This window comes from Podarcis muralis, chromosome 3 (assembly GCF_964188315.1).
Source record: "Podarcis muralis chromosome 3, rPodMur119.hap1.1, whole genome shotgun sequence".
In the NCBI taxonomy this organism is placed as follows: Eukaryota; Metazoa; Chordata; class Lepidosauria; order Squamata; family Lacertidae; genus Podarcis; species Podarcis muralis.
In genome coordinates this window covers 119331513-119349281 of record NC_135657.1, presented here as the reverse complement: position 1 = coordinate 119349281, position 17769 = coordinate 119331513, and the positions used below count along the sequence as shown (strand labels likewise).

General features: G+C 43.1%; 1 protein-coding gene across 9 annotated transcripts in view; it reads right to left on the bottom strand.

Annotated features, from left to right (window-relative positions):
* Positions 1-17769, bottom strand: part of EHBP1 (EH domain binding protein 1) — a 277994-nt gene that overhangs the window by 58261 nt on the left and 201964 nt on the right. For 6 of the 9 annotated variants that reach the window (XM_028721911.2, XM_077926573.1, XM_077926575.1 and 3 more), the window contains 2 exons: positions 11964-12077; positions 253-380 (listed from right to left, as the gene is read on the bottom strand). In XM_028721911.2, the coding sequence (XP_028577744.2) occupies positions 253-380; positions 11964-12077 (242 nt within the window). The remainder of the gene's footprint in view (positions 1-252; positions 381-11963; positions 12078-17769) is intronic. The other 3 variants (XM_077926576.1, XM_077926579.1, XM_077926580.1) reach the window with 1 other exon arrangement.

Sequence of the window (17769 nt, the reverse complement as noted above, 5' to 3'; positions counted from 1 at the left end):
ACTTTACTTCCTACACTTACATAAATTTAAAATGACTAGTTGAAATAAAGAATGCCTAACTAGATTGTGGTACAGTGGCCCAAGTGAGCAATCACTTGTTGTACAACCAAGCACCACCCATAAGAGGACACACACTGTTAAAACAAAAGGCAAGAGTTAAAATGTATATCTTCTTATAAATCTGTACAGACATAACCATTAACAGAATCCAGAAGCCTCAAGTACTAAGAGAGTAGCTTAGTCAAAACTTACCTTAAACTCTTGCTCTGGGCTATCAATGCCTGCTTTCTGAGCAGCACTGGAAAGTGAATTTGCCACCTGGGACTGAGCTTCCAGGAGCTTCTTCAGCTTCCAGTCCACCAACTTGCTGCTCTGTTCAGCTAAACATTCAAACACCACAATATAACGCACACACACACACAGAGACAGAGACAAAGAGAGGAGTATTTAGATGTGGAGTCATTATAACAATGTATCAATTTAAGAGATTACATTTGGATTGCTGTTTATAACCTTTAAAGTGCAACTGATTTGGAAATAGAATACAATAATTTGACTCTAGGCTACAAATGTGATTCTTGATGCCTCTCTTCCCCATGTCCTTGCCATACAGTTATTTAAACTATACTTTTTACAGGGGGGCCCATAATGTACTGGTCAAATTGATTTCAACTGAGCTTTTTTATAAGCAGGTTTCCTTTTTAAGGGTTGGAAGTAATGAATGAGTTAAACATAACCAGATGTTAAGTTGTTTTAATTACGGTTTGGCTTACGTCTTGCTTAATGGACAGTAATACTAAAAGGAAAGGGAGTTCAAGATGGCTGGGAGTTTGTTAAGAGGGATATAGTAAAAGCAATACCAATGAGACGGAAACATGGAAGGTGCCTAAAGAAGCCAGGGTGGCTATCTAAAGAACTTTTAACTGAGTTAAGATTAAAAAAGGATGTGTACAAAAAATGGAAAAGGGGGAAAACCACCAAAGAGGAATTCAAACAAATAGCCAGCACGCGTAGACACAAAGTCAGAAAAGCTAAAGCACAAAATGAACTCAGGCTTGCTAGAGAGGTTAAAAGCAACAAAAAAGGCTTTTATGGGTATGTTCGTAGCAAAAGGAAGAACAAAGAAACCGTGGGGTCACTCAGAGGAGAAGATGGTGAAATGCAAACAGGGGACACAGAAAGGGCTGAACTCCTCAATGCCTTCTTTGCCTCAGTCTTCTCCGATAAAGAAAACAATGCCCGACCTGAAGAATTTGGAGCAAATGATTCAGCAGAGGAAACACAGCCCAGAATAACTAAGGAGATAGTACAAGAATACTTGGCTAGTCTAGATGTATTCAAGTCTCCAGGGCCAGATGAACTGCATCCAAGAGTATTAAAAGAACTGGCAGATGTGATCTCAGAACCACTGGCAGTCATCTTTGAGAATTCCTGGAGAACAGGCGAAGTCCCGGCAGACTGGAGGAGGGCAAATGTTGTACCTATTTTCAAAAAGGCGAAAAGAGAGGACCCAAATAATTACCGCCCAGTCAGTCTGACATCAATACCAGGGAAGATTCTGGAGCAGATCATTAAGCAAACAATCTGTGAGCACCTAGATAGGAATGCTGTGATCACCAATAGTCAGCATGGATTTCTGAAAAATAAGTCATGTCAGACTAACCTGATCTCGTTTTTTGACAGAATTACAAGCCTGGTAGATGAAGGGAACGCAGTGGATGTAGTCTACCTTGATTTCAGCAAGGCATTTGACAAGGTGCCCCATGATATTCTTGTAAAGAAGCTGGTAAAATGCGGTCTTGACTATGCTACCACTCAGTGGATTTGTAACTGGCTGACTGACCGAACCCAAAGGGTGCTCATCAATGGTTCCTCTTCATCCTGGAGAAGAGTGACTAGTGGGGTGCCACAGGGTTCTGTCTTGGGCCCGGTCTTATTCAACATCTTTATCAACGACTTGGATGATGGACTCAAGGGCATCCTGATCAAATTTGCAGATGACACCAAACTGGGAGGGGTGGCTAACACCCCAGAGGACAGGATCACACTTCAAAACGACCTTGACAGATTAGAGAACTGGGCCAAAACAAACAAGATGAATTTTAACAGGGAGAAATGTAAAGTATTGCACTTGGGCAAAAAAAATGAGAGGCACAAATACAAGATGGGTGACACCTGGCTTGAGAGCAGTACATGTGAAAAGGATCTAGGAGTCTTGGTTGACCACAAACTTGACATGAGCCAACAGTGTGACGCGGCAGCTAAAAAAGCCAATGCAATTCTGGGCCTCATCAATAGGAGTATAGCATCTAGATCAAGGGAAGTAATAGTGCCACTGTATTCTGCTCTGGTCAGACCTCACCTGGAGTACTGTGTCCAGTTCTGGGCACCACAGTTCAAGAAGGACACTGACAAACTGGAACGTGTCCAGAGGAGGGCAACCAAAATGGTCAAAGGCCTGGAAATGATGCCTTATGAGGAACGGCTAAGGGAGCTGGGCATGTTTAGCCTGGAGAAGAGGAGGTTAAGGGGTGATATGATAGCCATGTTCAAATATATAAAAGGATGTCACATAGAGGAGGGAGAAAGGCTGTTTTCTGCTGCTCCAGAGAAGCGGACACGGAGCAATGGATCCAAACTACAAGAAAGAAGATTCCACCTAAACATTAGGAAGAACTTCCTGACAGTAAGAGCTGTTCGACAGTGGAATTTGCTGCCAAGGAGTGTGGTGGAGTCTCCTTCTTTGGAGGTCTTAAAGCAGAGGCTTGACAACCATATGTCAGGAGTGCTCTGATGGTGTTTCCTGCTTGGCAGGGGGTTGGACTCGATGGCCCTTGTGGTCTCTTCCAACTCTATGATTCTATGATTCTATGAAACACAGTTTGTTTGCCTGCCTCACCCCAGACTAAGCTGCACAGCTGCATATATTGGAAAACAAAACAAACTTTGGGGAAGCTATCTCAAAAATGACTTGTAGTTCACTATCTATGCCTACTTGATTTTTATTTTTGTCATCACTACCAAAATTGGTGAGGTCTTTTGTGTGTGTGAAATTGTTTTTTTGTGGAGGGTGGCAGTGGAATCTGGTCCTGGCCAGGTATTAACCACCCCTGTTCTAGTTATTGCCTTGAGAACCTTTGACCTCACCTGGACTGCTATCACAAACAGTAATCCATTTGCACTACTGTCTAAATCTTGCCACGGTGGAGGAATTATAACCACGGTGAATTGCTGTCAACCTCATTGCTGGAAATACTCAGAGGTAAATTTGCTCATCTATACATATGTCAAATATCAAATGAATAAGTTTTATGTTCAGTCCTAGAGGTCTGAGTATAAGAAAGCAGATATATTTTATCATTCATATTCATCCTTTATGTTGTACTTCCCATGTGCAAAGTGCTTTGCTATTCCTATATCATTAAAGCATTGCACTTAACATTTGGGGAATTAAGGCAAGACCAAATCTTGGTCAATACCTATGGCTGATCCAGGATTTAAACCATTGCCTTCGAGATACACAGCTACATATTTATTTGGTTTATCCACTGCTTGCTTATTTATCCACTGACAAGTACATGAAAAATGATAGTACAATCTTTCTTATATATATTACAGATAAGCTAAGAATTGGTTACTTTGGACCAAACTACACAAGAAACAAAGATCTACAATTAGATCTGCTGCTGCTTTAAAATTAAGCACAACTAGGTGAAGCTATGTATGTATGTATATATGAATGTATGTATTTAAAACACATAGTGTTTTTTAAAATTCCAAAGTGGTGTACAACAATATTCAAACCACACCATAAACCACAAAGATAGCATAAAACAGCAATACAGCAGGTGGCCTGAATAGCTAGGAACATTTTCGTTAGTGTGCTCCATATGACCATTTCTGAATAGGGATAGCCTGGTAGCCTCAAAGCTAGACTACAGTGGTATCTCCACTTGCGCATGGGATCCTTTCCGGAGCTCCAGTTGGATCCCGAGGAAATCGCAACCGGAGATGCCGCTTCTGCACATGCGTGCGGCGCATAGAGTGCTTCTGTGCATGTGGCGAAACCTGGAAAAATACTTCTGGGTTTGCTGCATGTGTAACCCAAAGGATAGGCAACCAGAGGTGTGTCTATCCAGAGATACCACTGTATTGTGATTACTCTATATGGGGCTGTCCTTGAAGATGGTTCAGAAATTCCATCTAGGGCAAAAAGCTGCAAGAATGCTGGTAGGGTAGCGAAAAGAATATTGTTTTCCAGTCCCAATTTAAGGTGCAAAGCCTTAAATCAGGTATGGAGTACTGTACCTTTGGCCTTCCAGATGTTGTTGGATTCTAACTCCCATCAGTAAGCATGGTCAATGGCCAGTGATGGTGGAAGTTGTAGTTCAAGAACATCTGGAGGGTAAAAGGTTCTCCACACATGCCCTATATCAGGGTCAGCAAACTTTTTCAGCAGGGGGCCGGTCCACTGTCCCTCAGACCTTGTGGCGGGCCGGACTATATTGGGGGTGGGGGATGAACGAATTCCTATGCCCCACAAATAACCCAGAGATGCATTTTAAATAAAAGGACACATTCTGCTCATGTATAAAAAACATGCTGATTCCTGGACTGTTCACGGGCCGGATTTAGAAGGTGATTGGGCCAGATCCGGCCCCCAGGCCTTAGTTTGCCTATCCATGCCCTATATGGTCTGATGGTGGTCTCTGTGTATGATGAAGTACAAATACATACTTAGCCCCCCCTTCTCTTGCCCCCTTGCCAGAGGAACCCACACACCTTACCCATAGCAACAAAGGAGCGACTCCTAGCCACTCTAGCTCAGAGTGGAGAGGACCACTTTTGCAACGGCTTGGGACCCCACCCTTGGCAGGGGCCAACCTAACCATTTCTTTATAGTTTTAGGAAGCTGGCTATGGTACATTTTCAGCAGGTGTTTGAATGAGGCAACACCTGATTAGATAATTGTTTGCTGCTGCTGCTATTAGTAAATCACTATTTAGTGAATTGTTGTTGGCATCCGTCTGTCTTGAGAGACAATGGAATGCGCCTTCGGGGATGAAGTCAAAGAGTTGGAGAATCACAGTACCTGCTGTGACTACAGAAACCAGTATCTCTTAACTGCCGCCTCCCGTGCTGTTTTTGCTACCTTAGCAGCACCTCTCCAAGGCACAAGCAGTGTGTAGCTAATAGTGGCCCACATGCTCCAGCACATTTGCCAACCAGATGCTTATTGTGAGCCTGCAAACAGGATCTGAACACAAGACTACTCTGCGTTCCTATGGTTTCCAGCAACTCAAATTTAATTAAGGTTTGGAGTGTTAAAACTGGGTGCCATACCCATATGTATTAAACTGTGTGCTAGACATTTCTAATCTCCTGGAATTAGCAAATGTAACAGCTAATTAAGGCGAGCTAGTCTCTTGTGATGTGGTGACTGCCCGGGATGATAGGCCATTAAGAAACAGAAGTTAAAAGGGACCCAGTATGAGATGGCAAATGGATGGGACCCCTTGCTTAAGAGATAAAGACCTTAGAGGAGTGAGTAAGAAGCAATATTAGTAGAATTCAAGGTATGTGACCAATACGCAAAGTAGCAGGCTTAGCACAATGACTGATGTCAATCTGAATCCAAGGTTGCAGCTAAGGGACCCTCTTGAGGTGATAATGCTGTGAACCCCTCCATTCCCTGTGGGCTCAGATTGTCTGCATGTGTAAATAAACCATAAATCCTAAAGACAAGGCTGTTTCTTCTGTGCCTCATTTCAAAAAGGAAACATGGAACCCCAGGGAGTCATGCACTGCTTGGAGACTGGAGGTGGCATGCAACAAGATTAATGACCCAGCTATAAGCACTCTTCAGTGGAGGTTGAAAAAAAGCAATCATTGATAGTCTTATCCTCCATGAATTTGTCTAATCCACCTTTAAAGCCATCTGAGTTGGTGGCCATCACTGCTTCTTGTGAGAACAAATTCCATACACTATGCTATGGGAAGATGTCTTTTGTCTGTCCTGAAGTGATACGCATTGTTACAAAAAGGTCCTGCAACCAAACCAAATTATCTTGTTCCCCACATAAAGAAAATGGAAGCCAGAAAACACAGAAACCAGGAAAACACCTTCAAGACACTAACAACTAGGCTTTGTACAATAAATATTCCAATAAAGGTACAATAAAGTACCTAAGTTCTGGTTGATAGCAAAAGTAATAATCTTACAGGAACCCAAGAAAGATCACTGACTTGCAGTGTTACCACCCTATCTCTTTACTAAGCTGCATGTGTTAATTACTAAAAGGATTTTCTTTCAAGGAATTGTTTCACCATAATGTTCTGAATATAGATGAACCTGATTTCAGAAAAATTCCAGTGAATGATGAAACAATGTTACTTAAAAAAATGCATTAAGCGGGGTTTCTAAAAAAGGCCAAGAACAGCCTAGTGCAGGGATTTCCAAACTATAGTCTGTGGACCCCCAGTGGCTTATGAGGTTCATTCAGGTGGCTGTGGTGCGTCTATGGATTTGGTTAAAGAAGGGAGACAGCACCACCACTGCATGAACTAGCCATACTGACCTTTAATGCTATTTTATTGCTTTTATTTCTTAAATTGCATTTTATTCTTGTTACAATTTGAATTTTTATGGAATTCAAATTCTAACAATATAAAATGTAATGCTAATAAAATAAGCAACAAAAATAACATTAAAAATCATACAAGATCATAGCACAGCACTTTACAATTGCTACAACAGGCAACTGAATTCATTAAGTGGTCTGCCAAAACTCTTAGCACTTTTCATGAGGTCCATGGGGGAAATGGTTTGAGGATCACTGCTGTATATTCAGCTGCTCATATCATATTATATGGCCCAGAGTTTGTGTTTTTTAAGTGTCACTTGTAGACCCATATCTGTGGAAATGTGCCTTGAAATGCATTTTATTCCAAATGTGGCAAAAATTACAATTTCTAGACATCTCAAAAACAAATGGTTGTCTTGTGGCTCCTGTTCAATCATCTTCACAGAGAGACTTCTTACTGATAGTAGCTTTCCCTTCATATAGCACTGAATCAGGATCTCAATAAACTATAAGGTCTGAATGGTAACCTGAATAGAACGACTGGCTTACTTGAAGTGTAGATTTGTGAGTGGGACGCTGGTGACAGTGGATTGGGTATTTCCTCTCACATGACCTCAGGCAGGAGCAAAGGTGGGACACAGGCACTTTCTCCTCAGTTTTTCTAGACTTGCCAAGTAGCAATGTTCACCAAAGTACGTGAAACAAGAATAGCAGCCTGCCTCCCTTCCTGGCTCATAAATCAATAAAAATAGAAGTGACAGAGTCAATAGTACCCCTCCTAAAGGAAAAAACAAAAACAAGTGTGACTGCAGACCATCATAGGGAGGGTTCCACTGTCCCCAGCGTCCCATTCACAAATCTACACTTCAGGTAAGCCAATCGTTCTATTTATTTCATGGGACGCTGGGAACAGTGGATTGGGACATACCACAGCACTTCCCAATAAATGGGTGGGTCCACACTGCTGACAAAACTTGGTGTAACACTGTACAGCCAAAAGCCACCTCAGTTGAAGACACAGTGACTTGGTCAAATTTATAATGTCTAGTGAAAGTGGAGGGAGACAACCAAGTGGCTGCCCTACAAAAATCTATTAAAGGAGCATTAGCCATAAAGGCAGCAGAAGTAGAGGCTGACCCAGAGGAATGAGCAAAATATGAGATGGGCGGGACAATTTCATAGTATCACAAGCTAAGGAAATGCACCCCTAATCCATCTAGCTAGTGTAACTGAAGCGACCTTTCCTCCCAAGGTGGAAGGATGAAAACCGCTGTATATACACTTGTAAGGCCCTGCGGACATCCAAGGAATGCCAAACTTTTCCAATGTGTGTTTTGGTCACTACAAAGTCGGGAGAATGAGTTCCTATTGAACATGGAATTTGGTAAGAGCTTTTGGTAGAAAGGAGGGAGCTTATCCTTATGGAAGATGCGTAAATTCTTATGGAAGATATGTAAATGACCAACAAAGCCAACAGTTCTGAAACCCATCTCACTGAAGTTATTGCAACCAAAAATAGGACTTTAAAGAAAGGTTCTTTAAGGAGATTTGGTGTAGCGGTTCAAGTGGAGGCCGTTGCAGCGCTGACAGAACAGAATGTAAGTTCCATGGTGGAAAATGGTAAGCTACCGAAGGATGCTGTAACGTAGTTCCTTTGAGGAAACGTTTGATTAGCAGATTTTGTGACAACGAAGCATGGCCAACAGAACTTAAAATTGAAGAAATGATGGAAAGGTGATGCTTTAAAGTATTAGGCTATGGGCCATTTTGCAGACCATGTTGGGGATAGCAGACAACATCCGGAACCGTTACTCTGTGTAGCCACAGATGAGAAGCTTTACACATAGAATCATAGAGTTGGAAGAGACCACAAGGGCCATCGAGTCCAACCCCCTGCCAAGCAGGAAGAGGTAAAGGCTGACCATGATGATTAATAAATATGTCTTGTGAATGGACATCTGGAAGCTAGAATGGGGGGGGATAACATTCTCATCCAGACCACGAGATTTCAGTCTATGGCACTCAAACACCATGCGGTCAGGTTCAACCATTCTAAGTTTGGATGAGTCCCTGGCAAAGTATAGTGGACAGTACAGGAAGATGAAATGGTGGTGTCACTGAAAAAGCTTGAATCTCTGACAGCCAAGGTCTGCGGGGCCATAATGGCGCAACTAGAACCACCTAAACTTTTTTCAACCTGATCTTTTGGAGGACTCTCGGAATGATGGTTTGAGTTCCTTCGGCCATGTCGTCATTAGGGCATCCCAGACTTCTGCTTGGTTTTCTTGGAACCGGCTAAAGTAATGGGGTAGCTGACGATTTAGCTTGTGAGCAAAGAGATTGACTTGTAGAGGATCCCAGCGGTGTTGAATCTAATGAAACACTGATTTACCTGGGATCTCCTCAACTAATCTGTTTGCTGGCTGTCATCGCCGGCAATATGTTCTGCCATGAGGATGAGGGGATGATGCTCGGCCCAATTGAAGAGAAGAGCTATCTCTTTCTGGAGAGATTCTGAATGGTTGCCTCTTTGACGAGATATGTGGGCCTTCGTTGTTAAATTGTCTGTTTGATGAAGGACGTGATGGAGTTGAAGACAAGAAAAGTGAACATTTGCCAGTCTGGCTGCTCTCAACTCTAGCCAATTGATGGAGTGAGCGGCCTCTGAGCTTGACCACAGGCCTCGAGTGTAGATTTATTGACAATGACATCCTTGTAAACTGGTGTCCATGATTATCTGACTGCTGCACAGATTTCTGAATGATTTCTGAAGATTGGAGATTTGCACCCACCACAGAATGGACAGCTTGAGTTGAGGAGATAAGAGCAAAGACCTGGGTCGATTGTGAATGATTGCCCATAATGCCACAGTAAAAACAACTGTAGGGTTCTTGTGTGGTGCCCAACATGTAATCTGAGAGGCTGACATGCAGTCCTAGAATTATTGACAGACATTTGACTGTCATCTTTTTTTGTCTTAAGATTGCAGCTGCTGCTGCGTAGATTTTGCTGATGTGCACTGGTGAAAGAGTCACAAGATCTTGAACTGTATCTAGCAGGGCGCCTAGGTGAATGATCCTTGGTGATGGGGTCAAGCAGCTTTTTTTGTAGTTGTTCAAGAAGCCATGAGATTGTAATGTTTTGAGGATGATGTGGCAATGGAGATGAGCCTGTTGAAGGGATGCCGCCCAAAGGAGCAGGCCGTCTATGTACGGCTAAATATGAATGCCTTGTAGGCGCAGGTGCGCTACTAGGGTGATCATTATCTTTGAGAGAACTTGGGGCGAAGAGGCTGGACCAAACGGGAGACTCTAGAACTGAAAATGATGCTTGTCTATGGTGAACCATAGATACTTTTGGTGATCTGAATGCATTTGAACATGGAGGTATGGTTCTCAAAGATTGAAGAGAATCACCGATGTGAAGAACCTCCCTGATGGAGGTTAAGGATTCCATTTTGAATTTTTTTGTAAGCAACACAGCGATTTAGGAACTTCAGATCAAGAACCGGCCAACATTTTTTGGTGTTCTTCCCCTGCCACCTTTTTTTATTTCTCCCCCCCCAACAGATAAATTGAACAGAGGCCCTGGAAGTGAGCTGCGAGTGCGAAAAGCCTCGGGTAGGATTTTCCTCTGCTTATCTTTAAATTCAATCAATAAAATGGCGCACAGCAAAACGGAGCCTCAGCATGCGAAAAAAAGAGCATATTCAGCGACCCTGTAGGATTGCAATATACAGGGACATTCTGCAAGAAAGTAAACTTAATAAACTAAAGACAAGAATAACTAAGGTTGCTAAGGCAAACAAACAGGGGTGGGGAAGGACGAAATACTTTTTTGGAATACACACACACACACACACATTTGCAAGACTCAAGACAGTTGCTAAAACTATGGAAAACTAGCAAAGAGAAAGCAACAATAAAATGAGATCAAAACTGAAAACTTATCTGAAGAAGCAGGAGAGCCAGGACAAACATCTTGCTGAGTCAGGCAGGAGAAAAAAACTGAAGAGGAAGTGCCTGTTTCCCACAAGTCTTTGCTCCTGCCTGAGGTCATGTGAGTGGAAATACCCAATCCACTGTTCCCAGCGTCCCATGAAATAAATTAAATAGATCTTCTATAGCAGACAGCTGTCATTAATATAAACCTAAATTAGCCTAAACAGGTCTCCTGCTATTACTTTCGGAACACAAATGGACATAACCAACAATCCTCACATTGAGGAGAAAATGAACAAATACTAGGATTTGTTGCCATCATTACAATCAACTATAGCATAGTTATAGTAGGGTTACCAGACGTCCCCGGATTTGCAAATCTGTCCCTGGACAAATTCTGTCCCTGGAATGTCCCCAGATTTGCAAATCTGTCCCCGGGAAGTCTTGTGCACAACAAATCATATGGGGACTTCCGGAAAGGAAAAATGGCGGGCGCCACGGCAGTGAGCAGCTCCTGAAGCCAGCCAGAGCCAACTGCACTACTATGCTGTCTCCGGGCTGCTGACTGCCGCCGCCACTGCCGAAGGGGAACCAGGGACGTCCGGCGGTAAAGATCTCCTGCCCCCTTCCCCCTTTGTTTTGACTGAGGCTCGGGAGTCACGGCCGGCTGTTGCCCAGTTTTTTTTTAAAACTGCATTTATGTTTCACAGGGTGCAAAAGAAGGGCTTTGCACCTTTATACAATATGCATGTGTGCTTGGGCCCAGGGTCTTTTGCCTCACCATCCCCACTACTGACTCAATGTTGCTACTCAGCTTAAAAAAATAAATAAAAAGTCCCCGGATTCATTGAAAAAAAATCTGGTAACCATAAGTTATAGCAGACTTTAAACGATGCTGCTATGATTATGGGAATTCTCCCTGCCCATGTGAGATGGGGGAGTTCCTCTCTAATCAACAGAGGCTCACTTTGATCCCTGTTTTAGATTATTCATAATTTGGATGTATAGCCTTAATATATGGGGCCTACTGCCAAGTAAATGTACACAGGGCTTCAGCCTTTGCCATTAGCCACCATTTTCATTTTGCAAATCACTCAGTCATAAAACCTACATAAATTATTGCCAGTAACAATACTGTTGAGTTCAAATTAACTTAAAATAACTACATATGCAGAACAAAAAAAAGATATCCTGTTAATTCTTACCCCATTTTGGATATATTAGAAACATATATTAAAATCTTTAATAATCAATCATTTTCTTGTTAACTGAAACCATACTAATCATGCAGAGAAGGCATTCATGAAAGATAAATTAATCCAAGGGTTATAAAGGTCCCAAACAGATGTAATACTAGGCTGACATATTACAAAAGGCACTGATGAGGAAACTGGTGTTAGTCATGCAAAAGACACAAAATAGCCATTAGTTTAATTACCATCAGAATCAAGGTCATTTTCTAGGTTAGTATGTTGATCTTCACCGGCAGTAACAGTGCATTCAGGAACCTCCTCATTAGTAACTACCTCAATATTATCATTTCCACCCTCATCTGTGGGAAGATGTCATAACAGAGTTAGTGCTTTTCATCCTGTACATGCACCACAACACATCAACGAAAACTTTTAGTGTTTTAGTGTCAACTGAACACATTCATCATTTATGACACAGAAATGGAAAAAGTCACTGAAATGTAGCAACTGGTTTATAGAAAAATAACACTCTTTAAAGAAATTATCAGTTGCACACACTGTATATACATCCTGTTTGTAAACATGCCAAGCTGTGCATTGTTAGCTTAAATTCAAGTTTACTGCTCAGCCAAGTGGACAGGATGTTAAAGCACCTACTGGAGTTACACGTGTTTGTGTTGCTATTATGAGTAGATAATATGATCAGTCTATCACAGATTCCTATGTTCTGTAAAACAGAAGAATAAATCGCTGTGCAGATTAAGAGTATTGCTGCAGCTGTGAGGAAGAGCACACAGATTTTGCTACCCTGTAAATTCTTCTACTCATTTGCCAGATAGGGGACCAGACACTGAACAAAGAGTGATCTCTGTCCACCAGGGCAGTTTCTTCAGATTTGGCTCAGGACAGGATTAGTAGTAGCTGTCCCTAGACTGCTATCCCTGACTTCAGAAAGAGGACATCCTAGCTAACAAGCACCCCACCCCAAGCAATGAACCCCTACATGGAATTCTGACATAAATGGAAAAGCGAGTGGAAATTGGTAATGTGTGCTTATTTGTCCCATGTCCAGAATGCCCCAGTGAATATGATTGGTATTCATTGTTGTTGTTGTTGCTTTCAATCTGGTTGGCCACTGTGAGAACGGGATGCGGCATTAGACTGTCCTGATCCAGCAGGCTTAGATTATGTTCACAACCGTTCTTCTAGGGCATGCATGACTTTTGCATTGTCTGACACACAAAGCATTATTTCCATCTGGAGTGAAGAGCTCAGATCTCGCTGAGGTCAATGTGCAGCTGAGTGTCTCATCACAATGATGAATCTAGCCTGAAGATTTCTTTCTCTCTGAGCCTCAACAGTTCTGACCCTGACCTTATTTTTGATGTACTTGGAATAATCTTCAAATAGCTTCAAGGAGGTTTTATTATTGTTTTTGGGGACATGACTGGTTGCTGTGCTTTCTTGGACACAAAATATGCCTAAGCATTTTGTGTAGCTTTGGTCCTGTTAGGAATAACATGTTAAGTGCTACTTGGTGTACAGAAAGTAGATAGAAAGAATCTCTCTCTCATATAGTAAGAGAACCTGAGGTCATCTAATGTAGTTGAATGTTGGGCGATTCAGGGCAAATAAAAGGTAGTACACAGCACCTAGCTAAACTATGTACCGTATTTTTCGCTCTATAACACGCACCTGACCATAATACGCACATCGTTTTTAGAGGAGGAAAACAAGGGAAAAAACATTCTGAATGAAACAGTGGATGTATCATTTTTGTGCTTCATGCTGTGGCCACAGACATGTGATCTGATGGTGAATTTGGGGTGACCCAATGCAAAAATCCTGAGAATTCCTGTGGATCCATGCTTTTTAACCACGTTTTTGCACCATTGCAGCCCCAGGCAACAGTGGGTGCGTGATTTTTTGGGTGCAGGTTGTAGCCATGGACATGCTATGTGATCTGATGGTGAATTTGGGGTGACCCAATGCAAAGATCCTGAGAATCCCTGTGGATCCATGCTTTGTAACCACGTTTTTGCACCATTGCAGCCCCAGGCAACAGTGGGTGCGTGCTTTTTTTGGGTGCAGGCTGTAGCCATGGACATGCTATGTGATCTGATGGTGAATTTGGGGTGACCCAATGCAAAGATCCTGAGGATCCATGTGGATCCATGCTTTTTAACCACGTTTTTGCACCATTGCAGCCCCAGGCAACAATGGGTGCGTGATTTTGGGGGGGCAGACTGTAGCCATGGACATGCTATGTGATCTGATGGTGAATTTGGGGTGACCCAATGCAAAGATCCTGAGGATCCATGTGGATCCATGCTTTTTAACCACGTTTTTGCACCATTGCAGCCCCAGGCAACAATGGGTGCGTGATTTTTTGGGTGCAGGCTGTAGCCATGGACATGCTATGTGATCTGATGGTGAATTTGGGGTGACCCAATGCAAAGATCCTGAGGATCCATGTTGATCTATGCTTTGTAACCACATTTTAAGTGGGGAGCGAAGGAAAAACAAAGAAGGGACATGAGAGGGGTGTGCAGAGAAGCAGCTGGCTAAGAATGCTGGAGAGGGATTTAACGGGTGGGAGGAAAGAAAGGCAAAAGTTCCCCCCCCAAGCCAGCCATCTCTCTCTCTCTCTCTCTCTCTCTCTCTCTCTCTCTCTCTCTCTCTCTCTCCCTCCCTCCCTCCCCCCCCTCTCTCCCTCCCCCCCTCTCCCTCTCCCTCCCCCACTCTCTCTCCCTCTCCCCCAGCAGCACCGGAGCACAGAGAGGAATTAGAAAGAACGACACTCTGCTTGCCTGGAGGGGAGGGGCTTTCCCTGCTCTTTGTTCCGTTTCAGCAATCACAGCAACGAAACAGAGAAGGGTGGGCAGTAAGACCCTGAGGCAGAATGCAGGAAAGCTGCCACTTCCTCTTTTCAGGTTTCCCTTCTCCGTGACTCGCGATTTGACTTTTGCTTGATTTTTTGGCTCCAGGGACCACACATTCGCTCTATAACACGCACAGACATTTCCCCTTCCTTTTTAGGAGAAAAAATCTGCGTGTTATAGAGGGAAAAATACGGTAATTCACTACAACAAAATGTAGTTATAGCCAACAACTCTAACATAGATTTAAAAGAGAATGAGAGAAATTGAAGGCTGTCAGAGGCTGCTATCCATGTTCTGCCTCTGCTGTTAGGGGCAGTGTGCCTCGGAAAACCCAGTGGGGAAACTGCTATTGCACTTGGCTTCTCTTTGGAGGCTTTCTATAGGCATCTGGCTGGGCACTGAGAGAACAGAGTGCTGGATCAGATGGGCTTTTGGTCTGATCCAAGAGGGTTCCTCTTTTGTTTTTATGGGGGTCTGCTGGCGTTTGCCATGACACTGATGACCTTACAAGACTTGTCATGAAAGGGTCCCCTGTATTCTAGAAGGTTTCACTTTATCTTTGAATATTGGTGAACATTCTAATGTCTGGACCTTGTAAACTCAAGGTGCTTTCTTCTAGCTGACTTACTTTTTACACCTTTTACATCACAAGTGGATTGGCCCCTTCTATTCCTCCTGCACATGCCTGTTGCCACTCCCAAATCTGCTCTGGTGTGTTGGACAGATTTATGGGACACAGGAGTAGAAAGGGAGAACATTCCGTTGTGCAAGGAGAAAGCTTCGAGTCACTAGAATAGTGCTACATTGAATAAAACCTATTATGTGCAGCACTCAAATTTGAAGTCTGATTTTGCCTTTCATATCACCTTAGAACATGATTTTGTGCCTTCTCATATAATTGCAGATCCAACTTGACAATTTTGGGCACAATTTGGAAGGGAAGGGCTGGTGGGAGGGCCAGGGCTGGAAGGGAGGAATGTAGTATTTTTTCCAATACACCCCCCCCCCCTTTTCATTTCAGAAAATGATCTGTGATCAGGGGTGAAGGAAGGCTAACCAGCACCCAGTGTGGGGTGTTGGGGCAAACCGCCCAGCGGTGCATGTGTGTGCAATGTACGTACTGCACATGCATGGGGCTACACACGTGCATGCGTTGTATGTACTGCGTGCGCATGCGCAGACGGGCAGTTTGCCGGCGGCGCCACTTGAGCACCGCGTGGATGGTGGTGGGATCCCTTCACCGCCACTGCAGTTGTGAGCGGAGGATCCTCCGCATGCGGCTGCAGCAGCCAGGGGCAGTAGGGCGAGCCCCCCGTGGGGTGCCTTCTTGTTACCCCCCTCAGAGTGCACCCGGGGCGACCCGCCCCCCCCTTCCTCCACCACTGTCTATGATCTCCTGATTTTGGCTGGGAGATTTCCCATCAGTTTTGAATTTAAACAGGGAAAGCTTGGGGTAAGTTGCCCATCTCTTTTTTCTTCAGTAAACCTCCAAAATGGCAAAATTAGAAACATGCCAAACTCATAATTTTCTCTAAAGTATTCAGACAACATTTTAGGAGTAAAAACATGGTACCACCAAAAATGGGTACAAGCCTTACTATAAGCCATTCTGCTGAAACTCTAAAACTGCAGGTCTCAAGAGAGGGTTGTGAATCTACTGGTTATCTTCTGGAACACTGCTTGGTATGTCTTCAGTCACCTGGATCCACACCCTGTCTGTAAACCTGAACATTTCCCGTGTGCAGAAATTGCACTCTGCCAGCTTAAAGAACAAGCTGACTCCTCAAGGAGTGCCATGTATCTGATCTCTCCTTGCTTGTTTCTGTACAACAGCACCATCACATTAACTAAACTGTTTATAGTGTCAATCCATTTAGCTTGTTCTGAGCATGCCAGGTGGAATTGTAGCGTTGGAAGGTCTCCAAAGGGTCATCTAGTCCAACCCTCAGGAATCATAACTAAAGCATCCCTGACTGATGGCCATCCAAACTCTGCTTAAAAATCGTCAATGGAAGAGAGTCCACAACCTCCTGACGGAGTCTGTTCCATTGCCTAGCAGCTCTTATTGTCAGAAAGTTATTCCTAATGTTTAGTCAGAATCTCCTTTCTTATAATCTAAATCCATTAGATTGGGTCCTAGCCTCTGGAGCACGAGAAAACAAGCTTACTCCATTTCCCATGTGACAGCCCTTTAGATATTTGAAGATGGCTACTGTATCACGACCCAGTCTCCTCTTTTCCAAACAAAACATACCCAACACCCTCAACTGTTCCTCATAAAGTTTGGTTTCCAGACCCTTTAACATCTTGGTCATCCTCCTCCTCTATGATAATAGGCCATAGCAGTAGGTGGTCACAACTTTGAAGCAGAACCCTGTGCTGAGCTGCAGCACTAGGCACTGAGTCAGTCATGGAAACAACACAATGAGTAAAATGAGATACACTGGTGCTATGCTTGATTATCTGTGGGGAGAATGAAAGCTGGGAAGATCAATGTTGTCAATGTCAACACTGAAACTAACAGACAAATAAGCAAGTTCTACACAGATGTAATGGGGTATATTGTATTGAACACTCAGAATGAGTACAGAGGAAAGGGTATAAATATGTGCCCTTATCTTTAATATATTATTCAAAAAAATAGCAGACTTGTGTTGAATTTTTATATTCCAAAAATGAGGGGTGCTATTTGGGAATTCAAAAGATATTTTGGTTAGATTAATATAATTTAGTTAAATGTGTGTACAGTTGCATTGAAATGGTTTAAAATGATTGCCAAGACTTGTAGTTGTATTACATATTTATAGTTTTTAATTTTTATTATTATTCAGCATTACCTGACATCTTCAGAAGGTAAAATTAAAATTATTTGGTTTTCTGAAAGCAGTTTATGTGCTTCTTCACCAAATGTAGACTTAGCAAGGTAAATGTTGTGCTGAGGCTATGGCGGAAGCAAGGCCCTCTTGGGGTGTTAATGCTGTGAACTCCTCCATGCTCAGGTTGTATATATGTGTAAATAAACCATATATCATAAAGACACCACAGTCTTCCACTGTGCCTCATCCCAAAGGAAACATGAACCCTGGGTAAGCGCCTGGAACCCCTGGAATCTCACACGACTTGGAGACTGAGGCAGCAGGCAACAATATCCATTAGCAGCCATTCACTG